This window comes from Hylobates moloch, unplaced genomic scaffold (assembly GCF_009828535.3).
Source record: "Hylobates moloch isolate HMO894 unplaced genomic scaffold, HMol_V3 SCAFFOLD_24, whole genome shotgun sequence".
Taxonomy (NCBI): Eukaryota; Metazoa; Chordata; class Mammalia; order Primates; family Hylobatidae; genus Hylobates; species Hylobates moloch.
Window position 1 is genome coordinate 10,838,239 of NW_026652299.1, and position 13,415 is coordinate 10,851,653.

The 13,415-nt window shown below is 36.4% G+C and overlaps 1 protein-coding gene across 2 annotated transcripts in view; it reads left to right on the forward strand.

Moving 5' to 3' along the window:
* The window catches only part of LRP1B (LDL receptor related protein 1B), a 1,938,417-nt gene that overhangs the window by 1,198,876 nt on the left and 726,126 nt on the right, over positions 1-13,415 (forward strand). For both annotated transcript variants that reach the window (XM_058434432.1, XM_032145942.2), the window contains exons 19-20: positions 544-624; positions 2,076-2,243. In XM_058434432.1, coding sequence (XP_058290415.1) covers positions 544-624; positions 2,076-2,243 — 249 coding nt within the window. The remainder of the gene's footprint in view (positions 1-543; positions 625-2,075; positions 2,244-13,415) is intronic.

Consider the following 13,415-nt stretch of genomic DNA (forward strand, 5'->3'; position numbering starts at 1 on the left):
TCATACTTTTCTTTGTAACTAGGTGATACTGGCTTACCTAAATGATTTTATTGTGTTTATTTTTTTTTTTAACTTTCACCTTATAATGTTAACATCTTTTAAAGGCAGAGTGATATCTGACTTTTCATCTTTGGCTCTCTGTATTCAGAAAGGGCCTTCCTCTATTAAAGCATAAACACATTACTTTGCAGCTCCAGAGTGTACAGCCCCATTAGCTGTTATCCACTGAGTGAATGTTGAGTCCCTTGGTGCATGGAGTTGACATCTATTCATTTTTCTAGCAGTGTAATGAATCCAAATGATCCTTTATCAAATAATTCTCCTAGGCTTTCAGTCACTGGAAAGCACTCATTTAAAATATATTAAAAGTATGTGTCCTATGTCCTCAAGAAGTTATAGTCACTGTATTTATTTATCTGCCATTTCCTCTGTGCCTTTGTAGAGAACAGGGAAGGAGTTCTGATCACATTATCAAATGATACAAATTAAGTCATGCACAGTCAATAACATGTTACCTTTTGGACATTTTTATATCTTTCACAGAATTCCCAACTTGTGAGCCACTAACACAATTTGTATGCAAAAGTGGAAGATGCATTAGCAGCAAATGGCACTGCGACTCTGGCAAGTACCAAATGCTCACTGTGTAGCATTGATTTGATTGGGGGCTTGGCGGTCTGGACTGTCTGGCTTTCTTCAGAGGTACTTTGTAGGGGAATCTTGCAGAGCCAAGAAAAACGGCTAAGACAAGTGGTGAGTGGGCAGTTGGCACATCAGTGGGAATTAGTATTAAAGATAATGGAGCTCCAAATATTTGCCCCATGGGTCTGTGATGGAGATTTGTTTTCAAATGTTATGTTGGACATAGTCTAATTCTACAAACATGTAGTAAAGTGGACAATTGAGAAAATAACCTGGACATCTCAGGTTCCATAAAACATGAATGTAACCTCAGGAGGAGAAGCTTATACATTGCTATGAAATTACCCAGATAGTTTCAACTCTGTCAGTTTCCTCTTAGGTTCAAATGGTATTTTTTTCTCCTATTCATTTGTATTACTATGCTAAATTATGCCAAATACAGGTAAATTAATTATATAGGAATCAATGCATTCCCAGCCATTTATTTTAATTTGATCTAATTTTACTTCACAGCTCTCTCCCCTCCCTCCCGAAATGGTTGTTAATAAAGAATATAAATCATTTCTAATGATACTGTACAACAGTTTCCAAGTACAAGTATATACAGAGGAGCCAAGGAGGAGGGGTAAACAGTGGGTTCTCATGTTGGAGAATGGGGAAAAAGGGAGGATATTGAAGATAGAATTATAAACTATGGGGCATGAGAACTGTAGGTTTAAGTAATAATCTTCCACAATAATTATATTATTGGTTGTATCATTTCATGAAATTCCTACAGTCACCATTGCCTCCTTGTTTCATGGTGCATAGATGAATTCAGTCAGTGGTTAGTTATTTCTGTGTGGAATAGAAATTAAGCTTCAAAATCCAAAGTCAAGGATTTTTTTCTCAGTTTAGCAGTTGATATTAAATCAAAGGGGAAGCAATATGAAGATGAAAATAATTCTTCCACTGTTTATAAGAAACGTTGTTCCACTGATTCAGCTATCATTCATTTTTCAAAAAAAAAAAAAAACTTTATATAGGAAATAAATAAATAAATAAAAGGGCCGGGCACAGTGGCTCATGTCTATAATCCCAGTATTTTGGGAGGCCGAGGAGGGTGGATTGCTTGAGGCCAAGAGTTTGATACCAGCCTGGCCAACACATGGCAAAACGCCATCTTTACTAAAGAAATACAAAACAAATTAGCTGGGTGTGGTGACGTATGTCTGTGGTCCCACTTACTTGGGAGGCTGTGGCAGGAGAATCATTTGAGCCCCAGGAGGTGAAAGTTGCAGTGATCCGAGATCGCTCCACTGCACTACAGGTTTGGGGACAGAGCAAGACTCTGTCTCAAAAAACAACAACAACAAAAACCAGTTAGATATTTCATAAGAAAAATTTTCTTCATGGTTCAGATTTCACTGCCTCATGTTGATGTTTCTTTCCAGATGACGACTGTGGGGACGGGAGTGATGAGGTGGGCTGTGTTCACTCTTGCTTTGATGATCAGTTCAGATGTTCCAGTGGCAGATGCATCCCAGGCCACTGGGCCTGTGATGGTGACAATGACTGTGGGGACTTCAGTGATGAAGCCCAGATCAATTGTACTAAAGAAGGTTAGTAATTTTATAAAGTAATGAAATCTCATTTTAAAAGTTGATGCATAATAATACTTAGAGTATTACAGAGAGAATATTCTATAACAAATAAATTGCTTATTAGGCAAAAATATACATGTGGAACTGGGTAAAATCATTTGCTATCTCCTTCCTTTCCCTCTTTGCTTTTTCCCTTTGGTTTCTCCCCTCAATACCTCCTTATTCCTTCATGCCTTCTGTGGTCTTTGTTTCCCACATTTACTCAATGCTTTACTTACTGCTTTTTTTTTTTTTTTTTTTTTTGAGACGGAGTCTCGCTCTGTCACCCAGGCTGGAGTGCAGTGGCGTGATCTCGGCTCACTGCAAGCTCCGCCTCCCGGGTTCACGCCATTCTTCTGCCTCAGCCTCCAAGTAGCTGGGACTACAGGCGCCGCCACCACGCCCAGCTAATTTTTTGTATTTTTAGTAGGGACGGGGTTTCACCATGTTAGCCAGGATGGTCTCGATCTCCTGACCTCGTGATCCGCCCACCTCGGCCTCCCAAAAGTGCTGGGATTACAGGCATGAGCCACTGCGCCCGGCCTACTTACCCTCTTTAATCTCATCCAAACCCTAAAACTATTTCAACAGTGAAAAAGAAAAAAAAAAAAAACAAGAAAGGAATAATTTTACTTTTATTTCCATGCAAAATTTGTTTATATGAGGTTTGAAATAATCCCTGATTAAATGAGGATGTATTTCCAACTGACTGACTTTCTCGACTGCAAGCTAAGAAAGGAAGGCGATTATGACCGTGGCTCTCAGCATATCCGTGGAGATGATCACCCTGTCATTTGCCTGGCTTACTTTGCAAAATTTGATCAGTCATAGAGCATATTAATAATTTAAAAGTCATGTTGGAAATCTCACAGAAAAAAATCATTAGACTGTCAAACAATCATACAATTAGTACCATTTTAACAGAATTTTTTCTGCTAAGAGACTGAAAGATGTTATTTATTTCATTTATCTCACAAATATTTATTGAGGACTAAAGAATAAATAAAAGGATGAAAACATATGGCACCTGCTCAGTTTAAATACCAGCACGAACAAACAAGCAACAAAGTAATTTATTTAATGTGGAGGAGGAGGAGAATCACATACTCCATGAGCAAAAGAAAGCATTTTCAAAGTGTTTTACACAGAGATATGTTTGTCTTCTGCAATATTTGTCAACGTGTAAGATAGACAGTTTCTAAATCGTTTTCTCCCACATAGATTCCTTTTGTCTTTTGTTTCCCCTCTTTCTCTTTAAACTGTAACTTCTTAAAACAGTAGTTATTAAATTATCTACAATACTAGGTTTTTAAGAAGCCCAGCTGTTCTGTGGATTCCCTGAGTGATGTATTAAAATACATATTGTGTGATTTTTTATTTTACCTGGCTAACTTGGATTATAAGAGTCATAGTAAAGATCCAAATATGGCCAAACAATGGCCTATAGGCCCTGAGGCAGTGAAACACAAGTTCTCATGGTTGATGGTCTTGACATGATTCCTGTCATTCTCTGGCAATGGACATCGTAGAAATCATAATAAAAACAGAAACGAAGAAATTATTTGTGACGTCCTATAGGATTTAACATGAGCATATTTGAATTCAATTTTGCTCCAAAATCAGAAGAATGCATTATCGATAAAGCTACCATTTAGTATTACCTCTCATTCTCCATTATGTAATAAGCTCAAGACCTCACTCTTGTCTCTTTACCTCTACCTCATTATTGTGTCCGTTTCTCTCTCTTTTCAGTTGTTCCACGAGTATATATGAGCTAGAACTTTTTGCATATTATTAATATTGAGTGAAAAAAGAAAAAGTGTATGTAAAGTTTTGTTTTTCTTTTTTTGCCAATATTTGAAACATTCATCTAAGAGTGGTCAACATTTCATCATTATGTAACATTTTAAATATAAACAGTATTTTTCCTTCCTCACAGATGTCTTTTAAGGCTCCTCATGGAGTGTGCGTCTGTGGTCGGCTAACACTACTCCATAATGTGCTATGAAATCTAAATTGCCCTGAAGTTAATTTATTGTCATCTCAGATGTGAGATCACATCCCTCTCTTGTATGTGTATTTATCACTAAGTTTAAATGATCATTACATATTGTGAAATTTTTAAAAGATTGCTTTTCCCTCATGAGTGTCCAAATTTAGTGGCACACCCCGTTTTAGGCTCTGTAGGTAGTATCTCAGGTTTCATTATTATAGAAGCAGTGGCTATTTAATGTTAATGGCCTTATTTAGAGCACCTCAATTTCACTAACAGATTACTATATGGGTATACTGTCAATATGAATGGCATATATTTCTTATATAATTATAGAAATGATTCATATAGTTCACATGACTCCTTGACATGTTTCAAGCAAAGAATGAGGAGTGTTCTTGAACTGATTTGTATTGATCAGATTATACATTTTACTAGGATGCCCTAATGAAATATTCTACATGGTGAATACAAGGTGGAGGAATTAAGGAAAGTTAACATTCTAGGATAACTTTGGTAAAAGACAATTCAAAGGATTTCAAGTGGAACTTAAATATTTCTATTCATTATTCTTTTGATTGTATATTCTGGTATAGAAGTTGTAAAATGATGACACAGATTGTTAAAGCTGATCAGCAAAGTCATTTGCACGTGCAGAATTTGTGAGCCATTGCCAAAGTAAAGCAGAAATTCGCTTTGATTAGTCATATAATTCAGTCCCCAAACCTGCTGTGAAAGAAAGAGCAGGGGATTCTGGCTTGAGTTTCAAGACTGGCTGTCAAAACTGATCAAATCCACCATATAATTGCTCAGCACTTTGCTTTACACTGCATGGGTAAGCAGAGCATATGGTGCAATTTCTCTCAACTGAAATTGTTTTCAAAAGGGTAGAAATACCCTTAAGTTGACTTTTAATAGTAAAGGAGGAGGAGAAACTGGGAAATGGAACATTCCATATATAATCTTCATTTCAGAAAATTTCAAAATTTAAGTTCAGTATGTATTCTCTCTAAAATCACTTTCAAAAAAAATTTATTTTTGTTAAATTTTATTTTTTATAATTGATTCATGGGGTAATTTTGCAGGTTTATTATAAGAGTATTTTGCATGATGCTGAGGTTTGGACTTCTATTAATTCTGTCACCCAGATAGTGAACATAGCACCCAATAGGAAGTGTTTCAACCCTTGCTCCCATTCCCTCTCTCCATTTTGGAGACTCTATTGTTCCCATCTTTATGTTCATGTGTACCAAAGGTTTAGCTCCCACTTACAAATAAGAACATCTAATATATGATTTTCTGTTTCTGTGTTAATTCACTTAGGATAATGGCCTCCAGATGCATTCATATTGCTGTAAATGTCATAATTTGTTCGTTTTTGTGGTTGCATAGTGTTCCATGGTATATATGTATCACATTTCCTTTATCCAATCCACTATTGAAGGGCACCTAAGTTGATTCCATGTCTTTGCCACTGTGAGTAGTGCAGTGATAAACATACAAGTATGGGTGTCTTTTTGGTAGAATGATTTATTTTCCTTTCGGTATATACCGAGTAATGAGATTGCTGGGTCAAATGGTAGTTCTGTTGTTGTCGTTGTTGTTTGAGACTGAGTCTCACTCTGTTGCCCAAGCTGGAGTGCAGCGGCATGATCTCAGCTCACTGCAACCTCCACCTCCTGGGTTCATGCAACTCTCATGCCTCAGCCTCCCGAGTAACTTGGGAGTACAGGCGTGAGCCACCACACCCAGCTAATTTTTGTATTTTTAGTGGAGATGGGTTTTCACCATGTTGGCCAGGCTGGTCTCAAACTCCTGACCTCAGGGGATCCATCCACCTCGGCCTTTCAAAGTGCTGAGATTACAAGTGTGAGCCACTGCCCCTGGCCCTTTTTTTACTCCTTTGAAAAATGTCCAAATTTCTTTCCACAGGGGCTGAACTAATTTACATTTCTACCAACAGTGTGTGTGTGTGTTCCCTTTTCTCCAGTCTCACCAACGTCTGTTATTTTTTGACTTTTTAATAATAGCCAGTCTGATTGGTGCGAGATGGTATTTCATTGTGGTTTTGATTTGCATTTCTCTGATTATTAGTGGAGCATTTTTTCATATGTTTCCTGGCCACTTATATGTCTTCTTTCTGAGAAGTGTCTGTTCATGTCTTTGGCCTACTTTCTAATGAACTTGTTTTTTTCTTATTGATTTCTTTCAGTTCTTTATAAATTCTGGCTATTAGTTCCTTGTCAGATGTGTAGTTTGAAAGACTTGCCACCATTCTGTAGCTTGTCTGTTTACTCTGTTGACAGTTTATTTTGCTTGACAAATGGTCTTTAGTTTAATTAGGTCTCACTTATAAGTATCTTTTGTTGCAATTGCTTTAGAGGACTTAGTCATAAATTCTTTGCCTATGCCAATATCTAGAAGAGTACTTCCTACGTTTTCTTCTAGGATTTTTATAGTTTGAGGTTTTACATTTAAGCCTTTAAGCTATCTTGAGTTTTTATTTTTTTGTATATAGTAATAGGGCTACAATTTCATTCTTCTGCATATGGTTAGCCAGTGCTCCCAACACCATTTATCGAATACGGAGTCCTTTCCACATTGCTTATTTTTGTTGACTTTGTTGAAGATCAGTCAGCTGTAGGTGTGCAGCTTTATTCCTGAGTTCTTTATTGTGTTCCATTGATCTATGTGTGTATTTTTGTACCATTATCATGCTGTTTGGGCTACTGTAGCCTTGTAGTATAGTTTGAAGTTGGGTAATGTGATGCCTCTAGCTTTATTCTTTTTGCTTAGGGTTGCTTTGGCTATTTGGAGTTTTTTTCCATATGAATTTTAGAATGGTTTTCTAATTCTGTGAAAAATGATGCTGGTGTTTTGATAGGAATGGTTTTGAAACTGTGGATTGCTATGTGCAGTATGAACATTTTAATAATATTGGTTCTTGCAATCCATGGGCATGAAATGATTTTTTATTTATTTGTGTCATCTCTAATTTCTTTCAGCATCTTCTTGGTTAGATGTATTCCTAGATATTTTATTTTTGTAGCTATTGTAAATGGGATTGCATTCTTGATTTATCTCTCAGCTTGAATGCTATTAGTGTATAGAAATGCTACTAATGTTTGTATGTTGCTTTTGTATCCTGAAATTTTAGTGAAGTCACTTATCTGGGCTAGTTGCCTTTTGGCTTAGGGGTTCTAGATAGAATCATATCATCAGTTAAGACAGATAATTTGACTGTTTCATTTCCTATTTGGATGCCTTTTATTTCATTCTATTAACTGATTGCTCTCTCTGGGGATTCTAGTACTATGTTAAATAGAAGCAGTGAGATTAGAAACCCTCATCCTGTTCCAATCCTTAGGGGAAATGCTTGCAGGTTTTGCCTGTTCAGTATGATGTTGACTGTGGGTTTGTCATAGAGAGCTCTTATTATTTTCAAGCATATTCCTTTGTTGCTTAGTATGTTGAGGGTTTTATCATGAAAGGATGCTGGATTTTATCAAAGGCTTTTTCTGCATCTATTGAGATGGTCATATAGTTTCTGCTTTTAATTCTGTTTATGTGGCAGTTCACATTTATTGATTTGAGTATGTTGAACCAAACTTGCATCCCAGGAATAAAGCCTACTGATCACGATGGATTAACTTTTTAATGTGCTACTAGATTCAGTTTGCTAGTAATTTGTTGAGGACTTTTGTGTCTGTGTTCATTATGAATATTATGCTGTAATTTTCTTTTTTCATTGCATCTGATTTTTGGTATCAGGATGATACTGCTTTCGCAGAATCAATTACAAAGGAGTCCCTCCTCTGCAGTTTTTTGGAATAGCTTCAGTAGGATTGGTACCTGTTCTTCTTTGTAGGTCAGGTGGAATTTGACTGTGAATCCATCTGGTCTGGGACTCTTTTGCTTGGTAAGGTATTTATTATTGATTCAGCTTCAGAACTGGTTACTGGTCTATTCAAGGTTTCAAATTCTTTCTGATTTAATCTAGGAAGTTGTGTGTTTCCAGGAATTTATCCATTCCCTCTAGGTTTTCTAGTTTGTACACACAGAGGTGTTCATAAGAGTCGCTGAGAATCTTTTGCATTTCTATGGGATCAGTTGTAATGTCACCATTGTCCTCTGGGGTTGTGCTTGTTTGGATCTTCTCTCATTCGTTCTTCGTTAGTCTAGCTGGTGGCCTGTTGATCTTATTTATTCTTTCAAGGAACCAACATTTCCTTTCACTGATCCTTTGTATGGGATTTGGGAGTCTAAATTTCTTTTAGTTCTGCTCTGATTTTTAGTTATTTCTTTTCTTCTGCTGGCCTTTGGATTGATTTATTCTCGATTTTCTCGTTCCTTATGTGCCATGTTAGATTGTTAATTTGAAATCTTTCTATCTTCCTGATGTACGTGTTTAGTGCTATAAACCTTCCTCTTAAGACTACTTTTGTCAAATCTCAGAAGTTTTAGTATGCTGTATCTCTATTTTTCATTTGTTTCAAAGAAGTTTTTAAATATCTGCCTTCACTTTGTTGTTTATACGTAAGTCATTTAGAAGCAAGTTGTTTAGTTTTCATGCAATTGTGTGGTTTTGAGAGTTCCTCTGGCTATTGATTTCTATTTCTATTTCACTATAGTTTTAGAAGATGCTTGGTATGATTTTGATTTTTTAAAAATTTATTGAGACTTGCTTATGACTGAGCATGTGGTTGATTTTAGATTATGTTCAAGTGCAGATGAGAAGAGTATATATTCTGGTTGTTGAGTGGAGTATTCTGTAGGTGTCTATTAAATCTAATGGGTTGAGTGCTGCATTTAATTGAGTAACAGAATTCATTTGTTAATTTTCTGCCTTCACAATCTGTCTAATGCTGTCAGTGGGGCATTGAAGTCCCCCACTATTATTGTGTAGCTGTCTAAGTCTTTTCCTACATCTAGAAGTAATTGTTTTATGAATCTGGGTACCCTAATGTTGGGTGCGTGTATATTTAGGAAAGTTAGTATTTTCGTTGACTTGAACCCTTTATCATTATGTAATGCCCTTCTTTGCCCTTTTTTACTGTTGTTGGTTTAAAGTCTATGTTACCTGATACAAGAATAGCAATCCCTGCTCTTTTTCGTTCTCCATTTGTGTGATAGATCTTTCTCCATCCCTTCGCTTTGAACCTATGTGTCACATTACATGGGAGATGGGTCTGTTGAAAGCAACAGAAAGTTGGTTCTTGTTTTGTTTTAAACCCAATTAGTCACTCTGTCTTTTAAGTGAAGCATTTAGACTGTTTACATTCAAGGTTAATATTGATATAAGAGATTTTGGTTCTATCGTGGTGCTATTAGCAGTTTGCTTTGTACTCTTGATTATGTAGTTGCTTCATAGGGTCTGTGGGCTATATACATGTCTTTTTGTAGTGGCAAGTATTATTCTTTTATTTTCATGTTTAGAACTCCCTTAAACATCTGTTATAAGACCAGTCCAGTGGTAGTGAATTCCCTTAGCTATTGTTACTCTGGAAAAAAAATTTATTTCTCCTTCATTTATGAAGCTTAGTTTGGCAGGATATGAAATTCTGGCTTGGTGTTTCTTTTAAGAATACTAAAAATAGGCTCACAATCTCTTCTGGCTTGAAAGGTTTCTGCAGAGGAGTCTGACATTTGTCTGATAGGATTCACTTTGTAGGTGATAAGACTTTTGTCTCTAGCTGCCTTTAAGATGTTTTCTTTCATGCTGACCTTGGAAAATCTGATGACTATGTGTTTTAAAGATGGTCATCTTGTATACATCTTGCAGGAATTCTCTGAATTTCTTGTATCTGTATGTTGACCTCTCTTGTAAGATTGGGGAAATTTTCATGGACTGTATCCTCAAATATGTTTTCCAAGTTGCTTAATCTTCTTGTCTCCCTGGAATGCCAGTGAGCTGTGTGTTTGATCACTTTGCATAATCCCATATTTCTCAGAGGCTTTATTCATTTTATTTTAATTATTTTTCTTTATTTTTGTGTGACTGCATTGATTGAAAAAATTGGCCGTTGAGCTTTGAAATTCTTTCCTCTTCTTGGTCTAGTCTGTTGTTAAAGCTTCCAGTTATATTTTGAAATTCTTGTCATACATTTTTCAATTTATAAAAGTTCAGTCTGGTTCTTTCTTAATATAGCTATGTCATCTTTCAAATCTTGAATCATTATTCTTGTTTCACTGGATTGGATTTTAATATTGTTTTCGATCTCATTGAGTTTCCTTGCCATCCAGTTTCTGAATTCTATGTCTGTCATTTTAGACGTTGCCATTTGGTTAGTGTTCATTGCTAGAAAACTAGTATGTTCCTTTGGAGATGATGAAACACTCTGTCTCTTTGAATTGCTAGAGTTCTTGAACTGGTTCCTCATCATCTGATGGAGCTGGTTGCTTCTTTTTCTTCATGAATTTGCTGTCATTTGGATGGGACTTCTTTGTTTTTATGTTCTTTTTTCCCTCAGAGGTTTAACTTACATGTATGTTGTGTAGAATCAGTTGGCTTCATTTGCAGGTGCTTTCAGAGGGCCAAGGTTCTGTATGAGTTACTTGGTTGTAGATAGGTTCCCATGGTAGGTTTCACTGGTATTGCATGTTGAAGCAATATGTCTCTGTTTTGTGGTATAATTCAGGCTCAATCCAGTAGATGGTACGTAAGAATAAGGGCTGGCAGGTAGGCTTTTACGTAGTTGCTCTCATGTCTTTTGTATTTCAGTGTGTACACAGTTATGCTCCCTTCCTTAGGTCTGGTTTGGTTTCTGGGGACCAGTCCTCACATCCTGCAACTTTGAGCAGTCCTTCCAACGTCCTCCTTCTTCACCCATGGTACCAGTGTTGCACCTATTGACTTTCAGTGTTTCCTCTCAAGAGATCTCTTTGAAGTGTGATAGTTTGCTCAATATTTTGTTTCCTCTCCATGCAAGAAGAATATCTTGGCTGGGTCTAGTCAGATGTCTTGTTATTCTCCTTACCTTTTTCTTTTTTTTTTGAGACGGAGTCTCGCTCTGTCGCCCAGCTGGAGTGCAGTGGCGCAATCTCGGCTCACTGCAAGCTCCGCCTCCCGGGTTCACGCCATTCTCCTGCCTCAGCCTCTCCGAGTAGCTGGGACTACAGGCGCCCGCCACCACGCCCGGCTAATTTTTTTTTTTTGTATTTTTAGTAGAGACGGGGTTTCACCGTGGTCTCGATCTCCTGACCTCATGATCCGCCCGCCTCGGCCTCCCAAAGTGCTGGGATTACAAGCGTGAGCCACCGCGCCCGGCCCTCCTTACCTTTTTCTTTAAAAAGGAGTTCTATAGTGATGATCCATTTTTCATCATCAATATGGTTAATACATGGGAAAGTACAAATGAATAGTTTCTCCTAGATTAATTTATACCCACTTTTTTTTTCTCTTAGTGTCATGCTGTTTCTTTTTCTAATTTCCAAACTTCTTATAGACAAGGAGGATGTATACTCAGAAAACACTGTTTCAAATATATGAAAAAAATGTGGACATCACTGATCATTAGAGAAATACAAATCAAAACCACAATGAGATACCATCTCATGCCGGTCAGAATGGTGATCACTTACAAAGTCAGGAAACAGATGCTAGCAAGGCCATGGAGAAATAGGAACACTTTTACACTGCTGATGGGAACGTAAATTAGTTCAAACATTGTGGAAGACACTGTAGCGATTCCTCGAAGACCTAGAACCAGAAATACCGTTTGACCCTGCAATCCCAATACTGAGTGTATACTCAAAGGATTATAAATCATTCTATTATAATGACACATGCACATGTATGTTCATTGCAGCACTATTCACAATAGCAAAGACATGGAATCACCTCAAATGCCCATCAGTGATAGACTTGGTGAACAGTCTATCTCAATGGAAAAATAAGTAAGGCTGGATCCCTTCAGAATTTGGTATGAGGGAACTTCCTCTAAAGCCCAGGTCTGACCATTTGTATTTATGTATTGGAAGGTTCTTGTGAAAAGGTGAATTTACCTATAAGGACATGAAGAATAAAGTTATCCTGAACCTTTGGTCTTTTCTTATTAGTCATTAACTCTCTGGCCAGAATAGTAAAATAAGGAGAGTCTGGATATACATCACATCTATTAAATACCAAATATAAGATTAATCTCATCTCATTGTTGACCGTTTAATTCATTTGAATTATGTAAACTTTCACTACCCTTTTTTGGGGAAATCTCAACCATATTTCACCCCCGGAATAAGCCATTTTTGAAATAAACATATAAAAAATTGTTCAGTATCTTTAGATAGCTATTTCCTCAGGTAAATTTCTATTCAGAAATGTCTGTAACAATTTACACCAAACAGGCTGAGCATGGTGGCTCATCCCTGTAATCACAGCACTTTGGGAAGCTGAAGCAGGCAGATCACTTGAGGTCAGGAGTTAGAGACCAGCATGGCCAACATGATGAAATCCTGTCTCTGCCAAAAAATACAAAAATTAGCTAGGCATGGTGGCACAACTGTAGTCTCAGCTACTCTGGAGGCTGAGGTACGAGAATCATTTGAACCTGGGAGATGGAGGTTGCAGTGAGCTGAAACTGCACCACTGCACTCCAGCCTGGGTGACAGATTGAGAACTGTCTCAACAACAACAACAACAACAACAACAACAACAAAAAATAAAAAAAATAAAAATAACACCAAATAACTCAGCATGTCCTTGATAAAGAAAGAAACATGATTTTCCTAAAAAAAATTTTACCTATATTTTCTAATTGCAACTAAAAGTAACTCAAATATTCCTTAAATGTTTGGATTTTCTTTATTTTGAGGGGACATCTGACCCTGGTTTATTGTCATTGTTCTGGTTTATTGTCATTGTTCTTTAATACCTTCTTTTAGGCTATCTGAAAAGGGAATATTTATTGCCTGCTGCATTAAATGAACACTCAGAGTAATGCTGGGTCATATGTGATATCTTATTTACATAGTAAATACAATTTAAATGCACATATAAAAGTAAGTATGTATAGACCTACAATTTAAATTTTTTATAAATATATATTTATAATATAATTTTGTATTATAAATTTATTATAATATATTTATAATACAATTATAAATATATTATATTTATAATACAATTATAAATATAAATATATTATATTTATAATACAATT